The sequence below is a fragment of the Pelodiscus sinensis genome, chromosome 3, assembly GCF_052426305.1.
Source record: "Pelodiscus sinensis isolate ZL-2025 chromosome 3, ASM5242630v1, whole genome shotgun sequence".
Lineage (NCBI taxonomy): Eukaryota > Metazoa > Chordata > Testudines > Trionychidae > Pelodiscus > Pelodiscus sinensis.
The window spans coordinates 120473375-120496589 of record NC_143054.1 but is presented as its reverse complement, the minus strand read 5'-3'; the positions used below and the strand labels follow the sequence as shown (position 1 = coordinate 120496589).

At 50.3% G+C, this 23215-nt stretch overlaps 2 protein-coding genes across 3 annotated transcripts in view; both read left to right on the top strand.

The window, feature by feature from the left end:
- LOC149524720 (uncharacterized) overlaps nucleotides 1-17885 on the top strand; it is a 31416-nt gene extending 13531 nt beyond the window's left edge. Inside the window, exon 4 of the mRNA XM_089777327.1 lies at nucleotides 14631-17885. Coding sequence (XP_089633453.1) covers nucleotides 14631-15359 — 729 coding nt within the window. The 3' untranslated portion in view covers nucleotides 15360-17885. The remainder of the gene's footprint in view (nucleotides 1-14630) is intronic.
- A 58-nt stretch (nucleotides 17886-17943) lies between these two features.
- The window catches only part of LOC102456693 (uncharacterized), a 95185-nt gene continuing 89913 nt past the window's right edge, over nucleotides 17944-23215 (top strand). For both annotated transcript variants that reach the window (XM_089777326.1, XM_075924617.2), the window contains exon 1: nucleotides 17944-22841. The gene's annotated coding sequence lies outside the window, so the exon portion shown is untranslated. The remainder of the gene's footprint in view (nucleotides 22842-23215) is intronic.

Sequence of the window (23215 nt, the reverse complement as noted above, 5' to 3'; positions counted from 1 at the left end):
AACGCTGTTTTTGAAAATGTGTTTCATTATGGAAGTAATAATTTGAAAGTGTGTTGACTAATTTCAATCTTTTGCTACCCTTCCATCTTTGGCAAACTAAACATTGTTGATAAATGTACCAAACTCTAACTCAAACAGTCTGAATATGAAGTAGGGGTGAGCAAAATCAGGACCAGGGACGAGATCTGGCCTGCCAAACATTTTTCTCCAGCTTGTCTGTAGGCAGAACACACATACTTAAAACCTGCAGCATGTGTTCAGCTACTCCTCTTCCCTCCCCCCCCCCCCTTCCCACCTTCCTGCCCCAGAGCTGATCCCAGGATTCTCATGCTAGCTGTGCAGAGGGGAGGAGAGTGCTGAAGTCAGTGTGTCCCCCTGCCCTGTACCCATTCTCTACAGAGGAACAGTCAGTCAGCGGAGCTGGTCTAACCTGAAGTGTGGATAAGTGACTCAGAAGTGCCGAGTTAGGGGAGGAGGGAGATAACAGCAGAACAGATGGCCCTAAAGAAAAAGAGAATGGCCTCTCAGAAACTTAGCCAGCACCCACCCATCCACCCACACACACACTGTGTGTCACTGTCACACACACCCAGTCTATGCCACACGCATGCATGCATGCATGCACGCTAACTGTCACATTCAAAATGCTGTACACTCAATCTGTATCACACACAGTCTGTGTCTCTCACAAAATGCCTTTCACACTGTCACTGGGAGTATAAACAACTAATCGAACAGAGGGCCCTTAAAGAAAAAGAACAGGGCTTCTCAGAAACTTAGCAAGCACACACACATACTGTGTTTCACTGTCATACACAACCAGTCTATGCCACGCTTGCGTGCATGCACGCATACTAATTGTCACATACATAGGTGTGCGCATGGAGTGTGCTGGGTGTGCCCAGGCACACCCTAATGTCTCGGGCCGGTTAGGGGCTGCTGGAGGAGGAGGGGTATTTGAGACGGAAAGCCGCAGCCCCTCACTTTCCCTGCGGTCACCTATGGCGCACTTTGGGGCAGAGAGAGTGTGTGCGCGGCAGAAGCAGCTGTGGCCCGACCACAGATGCTGGCTGGAGCCATTTTTGTGCCCCAGCTCTGCCCAGCCCAGCAGCACCACGCGGCACCCCACCTGCGCCTGGGGCCTCGTCCTTGTCCTCGGCCCCGCCCTGCCCGGCAGCTGCACGTGGTGCTCCTTAAAGTGAGGCACCCCAGGCTAGGGCCTGGCCAGCTTGTAGTTTGGGTCAGCTCTGCCTCAAGCCCCGCCAACTGGAAAGCAGAAGCCGGCTTAGCTGAAGGTGAGGTGAGGTGAGGTGTGGTGTGGGAGAGGAAGGGGCTTATGCTGAGGGGAGGAGAAGAAAGGGGAAGGCACCAAGGGACAGGGTAGAGGAGAGACAAATGACAGGGCCAAGTGGGGACAATGAGGAAAAGGGCAGGAGGGGAGGTGTCAGTGGGAGGGGGGACAGGGTGATACGGGGAAAGAAGAGGGTAAGGGTATTAGGGGTTAGAGGGGGGGAGGTGGAGGTGCTGGGAGAAGAGTTGAAAGGAGGGGTGGGCATGAGGAAGGCAGGGATGGAGCAAGACTTGTGAGGGCAGAGGCATGAGGGGAATGGGGGCAGAGGGTGGTGTGGGGGTGGGCATCAGGGAAAAAGGGGGCAGGGGCAGTGAGGGAAGTAGGAGGCACCAGGACGATGCAGGGGTAAGGGAAGGTGTGGGTGCTAGGGGATTCTGGGGGTAAAGCAGAAGGGCAGACGCCTGCAGGGGAGGGACCAGCACCAGAGGAGAGAGGCAGGGCAGGTGTATAGGGAGGTGTTAGGAGAGGGGATGACAAGGGGTAGCTCACATGATCAGAGTGGGGCTACTGGAGGAGTGGGCATGGGGGGAGAGGAGGGCTGGTGGCGGGTCTCAGGTAGGCGAAGGGCAGGAGTCAGGACAGCAGAGGAGGTTGGGGGGCAGCAGGCACCAATGGAACTGATGGATCAAGGGGAGACATGGCAGCAGAGGGAAAAGGTAGGGGTTTATAAGATAGTTATTAATAACTTGGGTACCACAGTGGCACATCCAAACAAGCCACATGAACTCAGTACTGGTGCACAACACAAAATTAATTCTGCTCGTGGGAGGAAACTCTGAGGGAACACTTCCCCCAGCCCCTCTGCACTTGAGTTAATGTCACATATATTGGGTTAATGCAATTGCAGGATAGTTGCATAAAGGGGGGGTTGGTGGGGGCCAAACTAATCTACCTATTGGTGGGAAAAGTCCTTAGAGATGGTCACATGACAACTTTTACTTCTGGTCATGTGTCCATCTTGCCCCGAGAGTGTTACCTCCAGAGGTGTGGCCAATGGGAGTCGGAGTGTGTCCAATGGGGGTCAGGGGTGTGGCTAATGGGGGGGTCAAAGTACATTTTAAAAAAATTATTTGGGTGCACACACTAATAAAATGTGCTGCGCACAGCTATGGTAATGTACAAAATGCTGTACATTCAATCTGTATCTCACACAGTCTGTGTCGCTCACAAAATGTTGTCTTCGAGTGGCTGCTCATGTCCATTAGAATAAAGTATGCGCCTTGCGTGCACTGTCTCTTTGGAGCGTTTTCCCAAGAGGTACCTGTAACACCGGCAGGTTGCCCCTTGGAGTGGCTCCGCTATAGCAGTGCATAAATACTCCTGCCAGCGCTGCTCCTCCTTGGTTCCTTCTTACCGCCCGTGACGGTCGTTGGAGCGTGTCTCTCTTGTGGTGTTAATGGCTCCTGTTTCTAGTTAGAGTAGTTTGTAAATAGTTCAGGTAGTTAGATAGTTAGCAAGTTCTTCTTCGGGGATGTCCCCATGGGTGCTCCACAATGGGTGCTGGGCTTGCCCCGGCGCCGCAGATGGAAGCTTGTGATGAGCAGTGTTTGGCTGGACTGCGCATGTGCCGCGGGCTCGCGGCTATCGCGCTCTTTTCTGTCTCGTGTGGTCTGGCCCCCCGCCAGTTCCTCTTCACCGCTTCAGGCTGCAGATGCTTGGAACCGTGCTCCTTACCTCACTCACTGAACTAGACTCCTTCTAGTTCCCCCTTGTACATATGTTCCTATTTTCTCCTTTCCCTCATCTTTTCTCCTTATTAAAAAATAAAAAAATAAAAAAAGAGAGAGAGACAGACAGAACTATTGGGAGTAAGAACAGAAACCGTATACCGCTGTTACCTCCCGCCTCTCAGCTGTTCTCCTGTCAACTTCATTGTACATAGTTGCGTTCACCTTAAAAACAAAACAAAAAAAAAACAGAAAAGAAACAAGGACAACAGAGCAGAGATATTATCAGTAAGTTTTCAGCTTTTAAACAACTAGCTGTCTCTCTGCGATTTTAAAAAAAAACTGCCTCAGGCTGCAGGCAAAATGTCTGCGACTGGCTTTAAAAAATGTGGCTCCTGCCAGGAGGCAATGCCAGCCTCCGACGGCTATTCGGAGTGCAACTGTTGCCCGGGGGAATCTCACGTTCCCCAGAAGTGTAACCATTGTACAAAACTTACCTCCATGGCTAGAAAAGATAGAGAGGCGCCTCTGCATGCTCCTGTTTGACAAAGCCCCGCAACCACAGCAAGCAGACTCTGATCAGCAGCCACACAAACGCAGGGCTTCCTCCCCCACTACAGGACTCCAAAAGGAGGCGAGGCTGCCCAAGCAAGATCCAGCTGCCTTTAATGGCAGAGAAAACCAGGCAGACACACCTGGGACGTCTGGCAATGTAAAGCCATGTCCCCCTACCTCAGTGGTTCCGGAGCCTAAGTGGCCACAGGAGGCTTCCCAAACGCCAGCTCCCCAGACAGCACCAGCTCAGCCGCTTCCCTTCACTCTGGCGCAGAGCGCTGAGCCGGCTCTGAGAGCAGCCCCAGATATGACCATCACGGTACCGGCACCGCCTCTGAGTCACCACGCGGTGCCGGACTACACAGCGCTGACCTGCTCCGCTACCGGCACAGTGCTGATTGCTCCTGCCCTTGAGCCACCGGAGCAAAGCAATCCAGCGGCTAGCGCTTCAGCGCATGCCGCCAGACAACCACTGTGGAGCCCTGCTCCTCTCCTATCTCCGTGCCGCAGCTGTGCTCTCTCCCTCCCCCTCTCCCCGGCACCGTCCTCTCCTCTGCCAGCGCTGCAATCTCCACTCTGGTCCACTCACTGGCATGGGTCTTCCCATGCTTCTCCAGACTGCCTTCTCTGTTTCTAGCTGCTGCATCTTCTCATCGCAGGCACTACTACAGGCAGCTTTCTGCTTCTCCTGCTTCCTCCAGGGCATCAATCATCCGCTCCTGTTTGCCCTGCTCCCCGTACCACTATTGATATTACAGCCGCTCTAACTACCATGACAACCGTTCACCACGACACGGCACACACCATCGTGGCGACCACTACTCCCGAGACTCGCGCAGCAGGTATTCTTGCCGATCACGATCCGCTTTTGACTACGCTTCACGCAGGCGCTCTCCAACTCCGGCTCCCCTTACTCCTCCGCACCATTCACCATCACTATCTCACCATCCATCAGAGCCGGAACATACCCCCTTCACGGACCAACCTTTGGGGACTTCCATCCCAGACTCGTCCCCGCCAGATGAGGCAGTCATGCCGGGCGACAGCTCTCCCCAGATGACCTCCATCAGTTCCAAGAGTTGTTTAAGCGAGTAGCTATCACATAAGAGATCCTGTTGCAGGAACTCAAAGACAAGCAACACAAGCTTTTCAGGAATCTCCAACCGCAGCATAGGTCGCGCCTGGCCATTCCCCTTGACAAAGGCATCCTGGAACTGGCTGATGAAGTGTGGCATGCTCCAGCGTCGGCTCTTCCGACCAACAAACGGGCCAACAGGAAATATTTGGTACCACTGAAGGGCATGGAATTTCTCTTTGCCCATCCACAGGCTAACTCCTTAGTAGTCGACGCAGCTCAACAGAGGTCTAGAGCCCCATACCTCAAACAACAGGGCTCTGATAAGGACGTAAAGCGACTTGACCTCCTGGGCAGGAAGGTCTACACTTGAGCAATGCTACTCCTCAGAAACACCAATTACTCGGCGCATCTCTCCAACCACACCTTACCCCTGTCATGAATCATCTCCCTGATTCTAAGAAATCGATTCTGAGGTCAGTAATCCAAGAGGGCTACACATTAGCGAGAACGTCCCTCCAAATAGCTATGGACGTCACTGACACCGCTGCTCATTCTACTGCTACTGCCATCATTATGCGCAGAGCTTCTTTCCTTCAAGCAGCGGGAGTTCTGAAGGAGCAACAGGCCAAAGTCGAGGACTTACCTTTCGACAAGGATAAGCTCTTTGCAGAGACCACGGACTCAATCTTACACTCCTCTAAAGACTCCCGAACAACCCTGCGAACTCTGGGGATGTACACTCCCCTCTTCAAGAGACTCTGGTACTCACCATACCAGCGCAGATATGACTACTCCTACATCAGACATCAATGGCAGCAGCAACACCAGCAACAGAGGCCCTCTGACAACCAACGCTCTGGTCAGAGGCCTCAGCGACGCCGTAACCCAAATGGCAGGATGAACATGCCTCCCAACAACAAGCAACAGGTTTGATGCGTTGGTCAGAGGTGAGCAGACAGTCACGGGCAGCACCACGAATCGTACGACCCAGCTTTTTCACCACTGGTAGAGGCCCTTTCTACATCAATGGGCAAAAATCACTACGGACAGATGGGTCCTCAAGATTGTTCAATCTGGCTACCCTATCACGAGCACTTGTATTCTCAGCCTGTCCCGGGGTCTTTGGTTGTCCAAGCCACAGCATAGAAGGAAAGACTCCCATAGCCGGGGCCGTCCCCGAAGACTAGGGAGCCCAAGCGCCTCGACCTCATGGAGTGTAAGGTATATGCCACCAGTGGTGTGCAACTCCGCATCGCGAATCAACAGGCAATGCTTATCTGCTACGCCTACAATACGTGGCAAGGAATGGATAAGTTTAAGGACAAACTTCCCCTCGAGGTGCGTCAGGAGTTTGTGGCTATGACCACCGAGGGCAGAACCATCGCCCGCATGGCACTGAAGGCCTCCCTGGACGCGGTCGACTCTGCAGCCCACGCCATGGCATCAGGGGTAGTTATGCGCCGTGGCGCCTGGCTCCAGGTTTCTGGAATTCCGACCAACGTCTAGCATACCATACAGGACCTACCCTTCGAAGGGAAATCCTTGTTCTCAGAGCAACTAGGCTCCATACGCTGAAGGACACTAGGTTGACTCTCCGCTCTTTGGGGATCCACACACCGGCCTCTCAGCGGCGTCAGCTCCCCTACAGACAGCAGGGGAGAACGCGGTCCTAGGTCCCCCGTGGGGATTACTGGAGACGCCATCCTCGTGCTCCCAGTGAAGGTGCGGGGGCGGCTGCAGCCCCTTTCTCGGCAAGGGCACGTCGTCGCTGCCCAAAAGGAGACAACCCCCGTGGGGTTGGACAGGCCCCCTCTCAGCAGACCAAACACACGTTTTGATGGGTTCTTAGAGAGTTGCGTACCAGTCACTTCCCCTGGCCCCCTGTTTGGGGCCAGGTTATCCTAGTATGCCCCCGCCTGAGCCGAAGTTACCTAAGACGCCTTGGTACTCGGCATAGTCGGGGTGGATACACTATCCCTTTCCTGGGCCCTCCCCCTTCCAACCCACCCTCCCCGTCCCTTTTCAGGGACACCTCTCACGAAGGGATTCTTTGGCAGGAGGTGTTGGCGCTCCTCGAAAAAGGAGCAGTAGAGAGGGTCCCCCACGTTTACAGGGCAAGGGGTTTTATTCCTGCTATTTCATCATCCCCAAGCCCAAGGGTGGGATTCGTCCCATTCTGGACCTCAGGGAACTCAACAAAACGGTGGTGAAGTCAAAATTCAGAATGGTAACCCTGGCATCTGTCACCCCAGGTTTAGAGTTAGGAGACTGGTATGCAACTCTCGACCTCAAAGATGCTTACTTCCACATGGCAATAAGGTTGAGCCACAGGAGGTTTCTGCACTTTATAGTGTCCCACTGTCATTTCCAATTCACAGTGCTTCCGTTTGGTCTTTCAACAGCACCCAGGGTCTTCACAAAATGCATGTCGGTCGTGGCGGCATTCTTCTGCAAAAAGGGGGTGCACGTCTTTCCATACCTAGACGACTGGCTTATTTGTGGCCAATCCTACAAACAAGTGAAGGCCAATGTATCCTTTACAAGGGCTCTCTTCATGAGGCTAGGCCTCATGCTGAACGAGGAAAAGTTGTCACTGACGCCATGTCAGCACCTGGAATTTGTGGGGTCTCTCTTGGACGCCAGGGTAGGGCGAGCCTTCTTCCCCAGGAACAGGTTTTTGGCTATAGTGGATCTGGTCTCCAAGTTAACCTGGTTCCCTCTGACTACCGCTCGAGCATGGTTGAGACTGCTTGGGCACATGGCAGCGTGCACATATGTGGTGTGCCATGCTCTGATGAAACTCCGGCCCTTACAGGCCTGGCTAGCAAAAGTGTTTGACCAGTCCAGGGGTCTCTGGGACACAGTGTTGACTGTGCCTTGAGAAGTGATTACCTCCTTACAGTGGTGGACTCAGGAGGGTGTGGCTTACAGCGGGGTTCCATTCACTGTGGATCCCCCCTCAGTGACGTTAGTCACAGACGCTTCTGACCTAGGCTGGAGAGTGCACCTAGGGCATCACAGGACCCAGGGCTTGTGGTCTCCCGCAGAGCAGTATGCATGTAAACATTTGGGAGCTGAGAGCGGTCAGGAGAACCTGCAAGGTGTTCCTGACAAAACTGTCACGCCTCTCAGTCCTAGTACGTTTGGACAACACGGCGGCTGTTTCTTACATAAACAAACAGGGGGGAGCCCGGTGGTCTCCGCTCTGCCGCAAGGCTCTGCAGCTATGGGGTTTTTGTATAAGGCACGGTATCCATTTGCAGGCGGAGCATCTGCCAGGGTGCAAAAACTTGTTGGCCGATGCATTGAGCAGGTCCTTCAGAGCCCATGTATGGACCCTGAAGGATACAGCCCTAGATCAGGTTTTTCTCAGGTGGGGCCCGTCCCCTAGTAGATCTGTTTGACTCGGTGAAGAACAGGAAGTGCCAGAGTTACTGCTCTGTACTGGGGTTGGGGGAGCACTCCAGAGGCGATGCTATGACCATGCCTTGGCCAGCTGGTCTCCTTTACACTTTTCCCCAGTTTCCTCTAATTCCCAGTGTTCTGACCAGGGTCAAGACCTTCAGGTCCATGGTCATTCTGATAGCCCCTCGGTGGTCCAGGCAGTTCTGGTTTCCCATCCTGGTGGACATGGTGCGTGCAGAGCTCATGATGCTCCCATTGGATCAGGATCTCCTGACGCAGCCCTGAGATGGGGGGCCGTTGGTTCACCCAAATCTCAGCTCTCTCCACCTGACGGCCTGATTTATCCATGGCTGACCCAGCCAGAAAGGGAATGTTCCCAGGAGGGTGCAGATGGTTCTCCTAGGTAGCAGGAAGCCATCCACCAGACGGTCTTATGTGGCTACGTGGCAGCATTTTATGCACTGGGCATCCAGACGGGGGATGCATCTGTCCTGTGCACCTGTCCTGTCCATTCTGGACTACTTGTTTGAACTAAGGTCCAGTGGGCTCTCTACCTCCTCCATTAAGGTACATGTGGCCTCACTCTCCGCCTTCCATGTTGGATCAGCGGGAGTCTCTCTGTTCTCTAACCCTGTGGTCAAAAGGTTCCTTAAAGGTTTAGATAAGTTGTTCCCCTCGGTTAGACCCCCCCACTCCAAGCTTGTGACCTTAACCTCGTGCTGTTGAGGGTTGTGTCACCCCCTTTCGAGCCACTGGCCACGTGCTCCTTGAAGTACCTTTCTATGAAGGTTGCTTTCATTGTAACCGTTACTTCGGCTCGCAGGGTTTCTGAGCTGAGGGCACTAACTATTAACCCGCCCTACCTAGTGTTCTTGGAGAGTAATGTTAGACTCTGTCCACACCCAGCTTTTCTCCCCAAGGTGGTGTTACTGTTCCATCTGTCCCAAGAAATTTATCTCCCGGTATTCTTTCCAAAGCCCCATGCCTCCCCTCAGGAGCAACTGCTCCATTCCCTGGATGCTAAGTGTGCATTACCATTTTACATTGATAGGATAAGACCCTTTCGTAAATCCACGCAATTGTTTATTGCTTTTTCTGACAGAATGAAGGGGCTCCCCAACTCGACCCAGAGGTTGTCCAGTTGGGTTGCTGAGTGTATCAGGGAGTGTTACAACTTGGCACAAAAAGTCCCGCCCCAGATTACAGCACATTCTACTAGCGCGCATGCATCCTCTGTAGCCTTTGGAGCGCAGGTTCTGATTACGCGCTTTTATGATGCACTATGCGCTGGCACAGCAGGCCAGGGAGGACGCAGGGCTGGGTTCTGCAGTCCTCAGGTCTGTATTGTGACTGTAGGTTTTTTTGTGCTGCATTGCATCTTCTGTCAATTCTCTATTCTGTTAGTTGAATAAATACGTTTTGGGTTGTCCAACTTTCGTTTGCTTGTCTTTCTGAATGCTCCGACCCCTCTTCCGTAAAGTCAGGTTAGCTTGGAAGTCACCTTATTCGAATGGACATGAGCAATCACTCGAAGAAGAAAAGAACGGTTACTTACCTGTAACTGTTGCTCTTCGAGATGTGTTGCTCATGTGCATTCGATTCCTCCCCACCACCCCTTCGTCGGAGTGTCAGGCAAAAAGGGACTGAGGAGGGGGAGCGCCAGCAGGAGTACTTATGCACCACTATAGTGGCGCCACTCCAGGAGCCTACCTACTGGAGCTACGGGTACTGCTTGGGAAAACGCTCCAAAGAGATGGTGCACGTGGCGTGCGCACACTTTATTTGAATGGACATGATCAACACATTTCGAAGAACAACAGTTACAGGTAAGTAACTGTTCTTTTCCACACTCTCACTGGGAATGTAAACAACTAATCGACTATTTGATGAGCAAAAGCTTCTCGGATAGTCAACATGCGAGTTGACTAGTCACTCCCTCCTCCCCCTTGCTGCCTCTATCACAGAGAGAGCAGGGCAGGGAAGAGGAGAAGGTGCTGGAGGGAGCCAGTTTAAAAGTCGATTTCCCTCAACTCCAACTCCGTGGGAGGGTATAGGGGCGCAGTGGTGACCAACTTTAAAATGTACAAGAGTGGGAATCTTGTACATTTCAAAGAGGAAGCCCCTTGAGGAGCCTGGGGCCAGTGGTGGATTCGGATTTCCCCAGCTAACCTGAGGTTCCATATGGCATGCTCAGTGGAGGCGATTGTGCAGTGTTACTTAAACTTTTAAGACCGAGGAACAATAAACAATTTTTTTTATGAGGAACACAAGCATATTTAAGCCAAAAAAAAAAAAGGGCTTCCCCCTTTAAGGGCGGCCATTCCCAAGGGAAAAGTTGTTGGGGGAAGGGGAATCCCCAAGGAAAAGTGGTTGAGCAAACCTAAGAAACATAAAAGGACAGGGAAAAGAAGTTAAGCAAAAAAACACCAAACCCAAACAGTTTGTCCTTTTATCAGGAGAGCATGCATTGCCCTTTTAAGGCCGACCCTTTTGAGCTGTTCTCCGTGGCACACTTTCAACTAACTTGTGGCACACCAGTGTGCTGCAGAACACAGTTTAAGAAACACAGGTTAAGAAATGCTGGTCTTGTGCATTTCAAAGAGGAAGTGCAGCAGGAAACCTGGGGCCAGTGGGATTCCCTGCTGGCTCCAGGCTCCACACAGCCCCAGCAGGGGCTCTTGTACATATCAAAGGCAGGACAGGGTATGGCAGTGACATCACAAAGCCTTTTTCGGCGTCTCCGCTGATTGGTTAAAGGATGTTGAGAGGTAGTGAACTCATAGAGACTCCATGACAACGGCCAGGTTGGACAGGATGCGGGGCTGGGGCAATTTCAGACTCCCGTAGCTTTGCAACTGGGAGTCATCTCGAGGTCTGCTCTTACCTAGAGCGCTCTCAGGCCTCGAACATGAACACAAAGAGGAATCTTATTGGACTTCCCTTCAAATCCAATTCTGAAAAAAGAGACATATTTCTGCGGAGAAGGTAAGAGCCTCTGTTAGATTTGGTGCTGATGCTGCCTGACCTATCTTGTACTGGCCAAATGTAAGTTGTGGGAAACACTAAAATTGGAACTATTATTTTCCCACCTAGGCTTTTTTTTCCTTACCACTGGGGACAGTGGAATTTGTGTCTTTGGTTTCCCTTTTCCCATAGCTTCCTGCCCTGCCAGAGTCTCACTGTTGAGAGGATGAGATAGTGATAGGGAGAAGACTCAGGGAATTGTTCTGCTTCTCTACATTGGTTGGGTCTGAGCAGTTCCTGATTCTGTCAGGAATGGATTGTTACACCCAACTATCTGCCCTATGGCTAAGGAAGTTGAGGATCTGTGTGTGTGTGTCACTGCCAGGAGTGTATAATATGAGGTTCCCTATTATGTGGAGCCCTTACAGATGATGTGGTGCAGTAGATCCCCATTTTTCCAACCTTCCATTATGCAGCTTTCCATGTTGACCTAATAACCAGCGCATGCAGGGCCAGCAGCAGGCAATCCTCCCATGGCCGCTAGATGGCGCTGCGGCCTCACACTTCCCTACTCCCCTGAATATCTGAATTTTTGATCATCTGGTTTGGTCCTGGTCCCAATCTGTCATGACAAGTGGGGCTCTGCTGTGTAATAGCTAGGGGTTGCCTGATGGTTTCAACAAAAATACCCGACACACTTGACATTACATCACAATCTACATTACATCTCATGTAGAAAATAGCAGACATTTTATATTTTCTCATCTATATCTTCTCAATTTGTTTCCCAAACAGCTCAAATACTGGACTGTCCGGTTCAAAACCGGACACCTAGCAACCCTAGTAATAGCTGGAGCAGGCAATTCTATTGGTATTTTATTACGTTTAAATCTATTAAGAGAAGCAACTCCTTAGCCCAGGGGCAGGCAAAATATGGCCCAGCAATCCTTTCAATCTGGCCCAGGGCCATCTGCTGGGATTCTCAGGCAGGGAGCAGCACAAGGGCTCAGAGCAGCTGATCCATCTGCATTTCTCTGCAGAGGGGAGGGAGAATCTTTGCCTGCCGTCCTGCCCCCAGGACAATCATTCAGCACCTGATGGCTGGTTCCCATTGGCTGCCCTTGTCCTAAGCATGATCTCACAGCTCACATTTGCTGAAACCAGCCAATGGGAGCTGAGAGATTGTGCTGGGGGCCTGGGCGATGCATGTAGATTCTCCTTCCCCTCCCCCTACACTGTGCACCACAGAAAGGCACATGGAGCAGCCACGCTGAGCTCGGGGGTTGTGCTAGGCAGGGAACTTGGCACAGGGTTCCATTAGGCAGCTAGCCTGGAACCACCTAGGTAAGTGCATCCTGGCCAAAGCCTATTCTGGCACCCCAACTCCTTGCCCTAGGTCACAATCCCTCCTGTTCCAGGTCACTATCTCTCTACCCCTCCCCCTCCTGTTCCTGGGTCACAACTCCCTCCCAAACTCTGCACCCCCTCCTAGACCTCTTCTCCGGACCAGAATTCTCTCCTGCACCCCAATCCTCTTCCCGCACACCCCATACTCTGTCCTGCACACCAGAACCCTACCCTGAGCTCCCTTTGCATCCCATTTCTGTTCCAGACCCCACATCCCCTCCATGGAGAAGTGTGGCCCTTGACCACTTGGAATGGCCTCCGCATCAAAAATTAATGCCCATCCCTGCTTTAAAGCATCTTTAATTGTATTGGTATTTTGAAAAAATGCGCCTGAGAGGTCAATGTACATGAAGTGGATATATGGAATATACTCAATATACTTTACTTAGCTTCTATGAAAGTATTGTTAGGGACAAGCTGTGGTTGAAATATTTTTTCCAACTTCAGCTATTAAGGCATAACAAGACTGAGGATCCTGAAGCTAGAGTAGTCAGCCTAGGTCCTAGTGTTTAGGTGGCTGAAAGTTCTTTGTTTCCCTCTTCCCAACAGCAGTAGCTCTGTCTCCTCCAGATTTAGCTTAAACAAGCATGTCTTCATGTGCATGTTGACTCAGATCTCCTGGAGATGGTTTGCATTTTCTCTTAAGAAAACAGCATGGTGGCTACTATTTTTACACTGTCATCTGATCACCATTTGCAAAATCTTTCTGTGGAGTATTGGCCTGTATTCAACCACTGGCTGTTGTGGATTGTCGTATGATAAAAGTAATGCAGCTACTTTTGTGGCCTACTCGAATAACTTTTTCTAACCACTTTTCTTTCTGCCCTGTGGGAGATCTTATCCATGCTCACTGTGAATGTTAACATGGGTCTCTGCTGCAGACTAGTGTAGTCCTTCATCCTAACCAGTTTTAAATCTCACCTTGATTGCTGTCTTGTCCTAGCTGTTCACCTACTTTTCCTCACTACCCTTAGCACTGGCAACATCCTGTAGAACAGAACCGTAGTCAGTCGCTCATGGTTGGAAATTGTTTTATGTAGATTTCTAAACTTGTCCCATGGTCAAGCAGCGTAAGAAAAAGGATTGACTGGTTTCTCTTCTTAGCCATCCGCTCAGTTGGCTGGATTTGCCTCTTGGAATTATTGTGGGAAAGCTAGCTTAATGAATAATATTTTGCTGTGAAAGTAGTGATGTGAGTTATCCCTTCTTTGGGTAAAGAATCTACTTCTCCAAAATCTCATTTTGGTTGTTGCATTGAGCCTTTTTGATATCACAGCTACAGAGCACGTGGCAGCTCCCTCTAACATGTTTAATTGGTAGAGGCTAAGATTGAGGAACAAAAGAAAGCAGATCTTGAGAGAGTCTGTAAAAGAGGCTGTTGGTTATGGGTAGAAGGAGGTGTGAATGAGGTGCTGAAAAAGTAACACAATTTTCCAGTTCCATTGACCTTAGAAGAAATGTCTGACTCTCTTCTTCGGTCTCTCTTACATGTAGCTTTAAATGTAGTAGATTCCAAATGTCTTGAACTAATTCTCAAAGTGTTATCAAAGAGGGTGAACTAAGGATAATTGCTAAGTTTTATAAACAGCTCCTGCAAGAGTGAGGAGTGCTTCCAGGAAATGGCAAAAGAGAATGGTGACTGAAAAGTCGAGGGAACCATTTCTCTTTTTAAAAACTGAACAATAAAATCAGTGTTCTTTTCATGTATTAGGGCATGTCTACTCTGGGGCGTTATTTCAAAATAACAAGGCGAGCATCCACACTACCAAGCCTGTGGTGAAATAAGCTTATTTCAAAATACCCCCATTATTTCAAAATAGTTAAGAGTTATTCTTCTTCACAAAGAGGAGATATTTCGAAATAACTTATTTCTAAATAACATGGACTAATCACAATCAAAAGATGTCGAGTGTAAATGACTGTTTTAAAATGTAAAAAGCAGTTCCCCTCTGCACCAAGGAGTGCAGTAGAAGAGCAGTAGTATGTGCCCTAGGGGTGTGAAAATACTGGTCGGTGCCAGAGTATTAGCAGCTAAACTATGAGTGTCTCTACCATTTCAGAGCTGTAAATGCTTCAGCCTTGGTCAAACTGCCTATAGTGTTTTGTTTTTGTGAATGTTTCTGGGATTATCTTTTGACATCTCTTGCTCTGTCAGACTTGTCTCTTCTTGGAATACTATTTTAACCCATCCCCTCTTTTTCAGTGGTGTTCCAACTCCAGCACGGGGGACATCGCAGCCCTCCCAGATGGTGGTGTTGCAGCTCTCCAGGGGGAAGTCGCAGCCCTCTCGGATGGTGGCATTGCAGCTCTTCCGGGGTATGTCACAGCCTTCTCAAGTGACGTTGCAAGAGCCCTCCCGGGTGACGACATCGAAGCAGCGCTCCCAGAAGACATCGCAGTTCTCCCGGGTGACAGTGCAAAAGCCCTCTCTGGTGGTTGCATTGCAGCCCACCCGTGTGACAGTGCCGTAGCCCACCCGTGTGACAGTGCCGGAGGCCACCAGTGTGACAGTGCCGGAGGCCACCAGTGTGACAGTGCCTCAGCCCTGTCAGGGGATGGCATTACAGCCCTTCCAGGGGGCATTGCAGTTCTCCTGGGTGGTGGTGTCACAGCCCTCCCATGGGACATCGCAGCCTGCCTGTGTAATGGTACCGCAGCTCTCCCTAGGGACATCTCAGCTCGCCCGTGTGGTGGTGCCACTGCCCTCCCGGGGGATGTCACAGCCTTCCCACGCGAGTGCTTCCCTGGCCCCACCACCCGCTCCTCCTGCCCCCACACCCACTCATCCGGCTCAGCCCTACTGCCGTCGCCTGTCCAACTCATGGAGCCGGGGCCACCGCCGGTTGCAGCAGGGCTGTTCTCCCGTACAGGAGGGAATCTCAAGCCCGGAGAAAGATCAGTTCCGCTGGCCCCGAGCGAAGCTGGCTGCTGAGCTGGCAGGTGGAGCAGAGGGGTCACGCGGCACTGCCATGCCCCTACTACCCATCCGGCCTCCCGCTGCTGCAGCCTCTGGCCCCACCACCATCCACGAGCAGCCTAAAAAGCAGGTGGTGCCTATGAAGTCAGCACTGCCGCCCAGAGAGAGGAAAGTGCATTGGGCGCCCCAGGCAGACACTGGCCCCTTGCCCAACTCCCACCTCTGCACCTCCCAGCAGCAACAGCTACAGCTACAGCCGCCGCAGCAGCCACGGAAGTCGAGCCCAACTCTCAACCGTGGTCGCTCCATCAGGAACCCAGGCAAGGCGGCGAGGCCGGAGGCTGCAGTCCCCACGACGAAGTACAGAATTAAACTGTCAGCTGACGCGACCTGGCTGCTGCTGCGTCATCACCAGAATGAGTGGGGGTGGATGAACCCCTTCATTGGCACCGGGCTCCTGCCGGGCTCCCAGAGCAGAGCCGGCGTGGACCTCACGTCCTTTATGAAGATCTCGTTCCTTAATGACCAGAACCGCTATGACGACGAGGAGTATGATGAGGATCCGATGCCGGGGGTCATGGACCAGGAGCTGCTGTGCAGGTGCATGGAGTGGCTGTGTGGGGCGGAGAAAGCAAAGCAAGAGGACAGGCTGGGAACTCTGCCCCACCACTATGACCACTGAGCCTGAGGGGCAGAGATCCATCTTCCTGTCGCTCCTCACAGCAAGAGCCATGGCTGCCCGTGTGCTGTGCCTGGAAGCAGAGTTCCTCCATCCTCACCAACATCTGGTCTTCTGACCATCCCATCAGAGTATCGGTGCCAGGTTTAACCTGAGGGGAAACGGACTTACTCTGCCCAGACAGAGGCGAGGGACAGCTGTCCCTGCAAAATGCATGGGGACCCACAGGGGTCTGTTTTACGGAAACGGGGGGAGTGTGGGGGGGAGAACAAATAAATATTCATAGTTGCTATGGCCTGTGTATTTTCTTTCACACGTTGTGGCATTTGGGAAGAGAAACAATTGGGGCAGACTAATCAGTGTTGCACACATGCTTCTCCCGATCCAGCTGAGATGCTGGATGTTTTTCATCTGAAAGCAGGAGCCAAGAGTTTGATAGATGATGGACATGATCGGGAGGTTAACCCCTGTGCTTTGGGGGTTTTTAAATGTGACCAAACGTGAGCAGAGAGATGTTTGCAGCTCGTTAACTTACTGTAACACAACAGGTGCTTCATATTCATGCCAGTGTTCTTTGTAGCAAAAGCTGACTCCTGACACTTGCAGGCATTGTTTTCCATTTCTGGGTCTGGTTAGGGAGGAGAAGATGGAGAAACTTGCTAAAACTATAGAGCCTTTATCAGAAACTATCACGCAAGTGTCTTTGTATTAAATAACCAAGGGCAGTCAAACAAAAAGAAAACAAAATCCTCTATGCAATACAGAGACTCAAGACAGTGTTCAGTTACTGAAGGAGGATAAATGTTTTGATTTCCTTTTTAAAAGAAACTACTTTTAAATAGAGGAAGGGTACATTGATTTTGTGTATTTGTACAGAAAGAAACGTTTTTTATTTATTTGAATAAATAATTAATGCCTGTTGTGTTGCAACAGCAGTACCTTGGGAACTGTGAACGGGACTGTTAATCTGTTGCAGGCATCTGATTTTATTCAGTTCTGAGTTTGAAAGATAAACAGTGATTACAGAAAAATAAGAATGGGCTGATTCAGAGCCGGAGAATGGGCAGGTTATGTTGGATAACTTTAATTTTCTTCTTAGACTAAAATGTCTGGAAGATAGACAGCTCTTAAGCAGACATACAGTTTGGGCAAGAGGTGGTTGGGAGAGGAAGGCATTGTGCATCATCAGTATATGAATGGTCTAACACAGGGCTACTCAACATGCCACCCGTGGGACAACCCGTTTATTTGCGGCCTGCGGCACAGTTTGGGTTTATGCGAGGCTCAACATGCGACCCACAAGTGGGAGCCAAAACAAAAAAGTAGTAAATATAATGGTCTTTTGATATGCCCCAAAATATTCCTGGTTAGTAGGGCAATACAGCCTCTGAAAGGGTAAGTCTTTAAAAAAAGTGAAGGGTGTGAAAACAAGATGATTAAATAGCCTTCTCAACTACTTGTTGCCACAACAATACTATAATTCAATAATTTAAGAATTTACTGATGAATTTTCTAAGATGCTATGGCAAACCTCTTTCACAAGAAATACATTTTATTAAACAGGTATGAACATGTTAACTTGAATTTATCAAATATGCTGTAACAGTAAAATCGAGTGTGTGACATCCTGGCTTCACTGTGGTCAGAGGAAGTTGTATCATAGATTTTAAAGGAACCAGGATTTCACCTAATATTATCCTTAAGTGGGAAACACCATGTAGTTTTTGTTGTAATCTTTTAAGATCTTCAGAGGAGTAGCCAAGTTAGTGTGTATCTGTTTAAAAAACAACAAATAGTCTAGTAGATGGTATCGTGAGCTTTGGTGGGCAATATCCACTTCTTTAAGTCACTGGATTATTAAAAGTCCAGATCCAAGAATAAATAAGGAAAGCCGGGGGGGTGGGAGGAGGACGAGGGAGGAGTAAAAAAACTGTGAATAGATTTACAAGAGTCAATGGACACAAATCAGATATCCTAAAAGGCAACACACAGAAACCTCTTGGAGAACACGTTACTCTGCCTGGATACTCATTAATGGATTTCCAAGTCACCCTGTTGTTTCAGGCCAATTCCATGCCCCAAATACACAGGCTCCAAATTCCCAAGGAGCCCCTTGCCATTCCACACTGCTGCCTCTTTATCAGGCTGGAGCTGGGCTGGAAGGGGTTAAAAAAAATCTCCCTTCTCAGACCAGCTGCCTATTACCCTGTTCTGCTGCCTCAGATAAAGAGGCAGCAGCCCCCATGTAGGAGGGGCCCAAGCTTCCAGACCTGGTGTGAGCTGGAACTGAGCCAGACTGCTGGCCAGCAAGCTAAAAAATGTACTGGCAGGACTGGGGAATACATGTTGTCTATAGCATTAACCTACACTTTTGCTTTTGCTTATTGGTTAATTGACTACACAGTTACATCCCTAGTGGATAATATAATGAACAATAGTTAAGCTCCACTTAGCCACTTTTCTGGTATCAGTGATTTGTGCTTAATTTTGCTTAGTCGTGCCAGCATTTTTATTTGGGCCGCAAAGATAATTGATACATTTTGGACTCCACAATTCATTGCAAATGGCAAAGGTTGTATCTCCATGTGTAACCCCATATGAAATCCTTAGCACCCCTATAAAATCCATGGACACAATTGTCATAAAGAGTGTATAGATTAGATTGCATTTTCCGTATGCATGTCTATCCGTCATCAGTGCTGCACTGGAACAGTTGCAATGGTACAGTCAGTCCTTCCATCAGCATCCTGTTGTGCAAACTGCCTCACCAACCCTTGGCAAACTTAAGAACTAGCCACTATGGTACATTGCAAAGTTTACATTCTCATATAGAGGTAGCCTTTTATATCCTATGTGAGTCTATGTGCAAAACTAACTACAGAAGCTACAGCTACATCCAAAGACATTTTACTGTGCTTTTTTTAAAAAAAGCACCAAAAAGAATGGTAAACATTTATGATACTTCAATTTTAAATATTTTCAACTTGGGCTGAATTACACCCTAAAATATGTTACTGAGAAGTTAGGTAATGCACATTCAGCCAGGTCCCATACAGTATTGCAGCGCACAGCTTTTCCTGTTTTGAAAAAACATTTTCTGAGTTGAAAACTGTAATTTGGAACAAATTTGGACCGAAACTCTTAGTTTTTTAAAAATATATCTGGAAAATAATACCGCTTAGCCAAAGCAGCCTCTGCCTACCACTCTACCTCTTTCTCCTCTCCCCACTACAGGCACTGTCTGAGCTGGATGGGCTGGAGCAGCTCCTGCTGGTGATGGGCCAGAGTACCCTGTGGAAGCAGCCTGGCTGTGTCTACACTGGCCACGTGTTCTTGTGCAAGTAAACTGATGTTCTAATGTATGAAATAAGGGCTTCTTGTGCCAGAACTCTGATGCTTCTTTTCCGCAACTGTTCTTGCGCAAAAGGCCGGTGTAGACAGGCAACATGAATTTCTTGTGCAAGAAAGCCCGATGGTTAAAATGGCTTGGATGCTCTCGCGCATATCTCTTGTGGAAAAGCACATGCCAGTGTAGACGCTCTCTTCTGGAAGAATTTTTGCATGAGAACACGCCAGTGTTGACATGGCCCCTCTGTTCATGGGTTTCCCAGCCCAAGGAAACATGATCTGTCTGTAGTTCCCCCATGCCAAAGCAGCCTCTGCCTACCAACCTACTTCTTTCTCCCCTCCCCACTACAGGTACTGCCTGCACTGGACGGGCTGGAGGAGCTCCTGCTGGTGGTGGGCCAGAGTACCCTGTGGGAGCAGCCTGGGTGTGTCTACACTGATGCGATCTTGCGCAAAAGCAGCTGCTCTTGCGCAAAAACTTGCCGCCTGTGTACACTGGCTGCGTGTTTTTGTGCAAACAAACTGCTGTTCTAATGTAAGAAATCAGGGCTTCTTGCACCAAAACTCTGACGCTTTCCCGCTCAGGAATAAGCCCTTTTGTGCAACTGTTAGAGTGGACTGCTTTTGTTGCGCTTCTCACTTGTGTACAGCCCCTGACCGACTTTTCTGTGGGTCTGCTGCCCCTGACCCAGCAAAGGTTCCTGATCCCTGACTTTGGATCTTTAACAACACTTGCAAAAATATATCCCATGCAAATGAGTAAACGTTTGTACTAGTGCGTTTCCTAAATAAAAGAAAGGTAAGTTGTAAAATGGCACGTAACTATTTGAAGATCACAATGCAGTTGATTTTGAGAGATAACAGGAAGATAACAGGAACACTATCAAAAACTTGTGCCACAGCACTGCTAGATATCAGCAATAACAGTTTGAATACTGTAAGTATTAGGCAAGATGGTCAGGGATCTAACCGCACGCTGCAGGTGTCCCTAAAGCTTTGACTATTATTAGCTGTGCCTGGCAAACAGGAAATGGATCCTGTTCTCTTCACTCTCTCTGACTTATCTGGTACCAGGCACTGTCAGAAGACAAAGATTCTGGGTGGGATGCATGGACATGTACAAGCATTTAAATGTGAGGGCTGTTGCAGAGGCACATTAAATACATGACTTGGAAGAAATATGGTGTATACCCTCACTCTAACAAAGCTGTGCTAATCAAAACTACTTGGTTGTCATAGCTAGGGTTTCATTGCAGCACAAAGTGATCGGCTAGGGGGCTGATACCTTCTCTGGCCGCACAGGGAGCGAGAGCCAGAGGAGCTTTCTTTTTCTCTAGGGTTGCCAACCCTCCTGGACTGGCTGGAAATCTCCCAGAATTGACTTTGGTCTCCCACAGAAACTACTGAAAACCATCTGGAAGATTTTAGGCTACTAAAAACCTGGTGGTGCAGCAGAGCAGGCAAGCCCTGTGTGGCTTCCAGAATCAAGCAGCAGCATGTCCGGTGCCTAGGCTCAGGTATGGCTCGGGAGCTTTCAGTGTGCACTCTGTCACGAGTGCTGAGACCGCAGTCCCCTTTGCTTGTAATCACAGCCACTGGGAGGGAGCTTTGAAGGCAGTGCCTGTGTGCAGCGGCAGCATGCAGAGCTGCCTGGCCATCCTTGAGCCTGGGACGTGGCATGGTGGCTTTTCTGGGAGCTACCTGAGGTAAGTGCTGCCTGGCTGGCACTCCCTTCTTGCTCCCCTTCCTGCACCCTAATCCTCTGCCTCAGTGCTTAGAAACTCCCCCATCTAAACTCCCTCCCAGAGCCCATACCCCACATTCCCTCATGCACCCTAGCTCCCTACCCCAACCCTCAACTCCCTCCACCACTCTACTCCCTTCCAGAGGGCCCCCTCCTGCTGCACTCCAATACCCTGCACCAGTCCTGAGTCGTTTCCTACACCCAAAGTCCCCTCCCCCAGTGCTTGCATCCCAAGCTTCTGCCAGAGGCTCAGCCCAACACCCCCTCCCATACTCTCAACACCTAAGCCCCAGCTCCAATCCACCCCCCAACCTGCTGCCCCAGCCCAGTGAAAGTGAGCGAGTGTCCGGCCGGGGCGACCAGAGGCAGTGGGGGGTAGCAGAGCCCGCATGTGGGGGCCAATCTCCAAACGGGGGCGTGGCCAGGATGCAGCTCTCTCGTGGGGAAGCCGTTTCATGCTCTTCGGGTCTGACTGAGCGGGCGGGTTGAAGCGCCCAGGAGCTTCGGCCCTGTCCCTTCCTGCTCGAGCCACTGCCGTGCCTTCCAGTCGCCGCGGAGCTGCTCCCGCCCCAGAGACTCTGGCTGCAGATCACGTGCTGAGCATGGGGAAGGCTGCCCTTCATTTTCAATGCATATTCTGCCTTTTAAAAGCCAGGGCAGGGTTCTTTCTGCCCCCACTGAAGTGCAGCAGGCTGGGAGGGATCATGGGGCTGAGGGGAGAGAGGCTGGAGCAGAGGGAAGAGATAAGGGGCGGGTTACACTTTGCAGAAGTTACAGTTTCCTTTACTCCCCACTTGTTTGCCTTCCTCCCCAGCTAGCTTTCTGGCTGCATTCTCACCTCTTCTGCGTTAGCCTCCCAACTCCCTTCTTGTCCCAAACTCCCTCTCATACTCACACCCCACACTCTCTTCTGTCACCAATCTCCCTTCCAGACAGACTCTGCCCTCTCTAGCTTCATGGGAAAGACACTTCCTCGAGTGATGGCAGATGCTGTGGAAATCCTTTCTGCCCATTAGGCAGAGGTGAGGATTTGAATGAGGGTTTCCTACATCCTGGATATCGGTCTTATAGAGTAGGCCAGGCCTGGGCAAAATACAGGCCACCAAGCCACCAGATCTGGCCCATAGACACTGCAGGGAGCCCCAGGCAGGTTCCCGCTTACTTTGTCCCACCTCCATGTGTCACGTTATTGGATTTTGAGGGGAGCAGCCAGGTCACTGCTGCACCCGTGGGGGGGGTGTTCGCCCCAAAAATCGGTAGAAAGGGGGCCATGTGAGGTATTAAACAAAAGCTTACTTTCTCCTGGTTCTGTATATGCTCTTCATATATTTGTATAATGTCTGTGTGTGGAGTTATGAATATGTGCTCTGGATGGAGACTGGAAGTTTCTCTGAATGTGGTTGAGTAATGGCCTAGGAATGTTTGCCTATGGACATGCTAATGAGCAAGTCTCCAGGGAACAATGCATCTCTGAAGGCCAAAGACACACCTGGCCACTGGCCATGGGACTCTAGCCAGCTTGGAAGAAACCAGGAGGGGAGGTGTTTGCCATGTTTGTCTCCAGCTCTGCTCCTGACCCCGGATGCGGCCTCGCAGGGTTTCATGAGCCGGGAAGAACTGTAGCCCCGTCCTGGCATAGGACGAGCACCAAGGACTTTTAAGCCAGCAGCTATAAGATCTCTGTTGCAAGCCTGCATCGATAACTGGGAGATTCGCTGCATGTAACGTATGATACTTTAGCAACCTTACTCTTGTGCCTTTCTTTCTTGTACTAATAAACCTTTAGATGTTAGATTCTAAAGGATTGGCTCAGCGTGATTTGTGGGTAAGATCTAGAGGGTAAATTAACCTGGGAATTGTGGCTGGTTTCTTGGAACCGGACAGAACTTGTTCGGGGTAGGTGGATTGGGTTCTGAGACCCCTCACCTGTGTATGAGGGCCGGGGCTATCCGGGGCACGGATATTGCTGTGGTGTCGGAGGGGTTTTCCTCGTGAGGTTTGAGGCAGGCGGCTGAAGCGCTGTGTGGGACTGGTTTGTGGCCTGTTTGGGAAGGTCTCCAGTATGGGCGCTGTAAGGAGCCCCGAATTTGAGGAATTCAC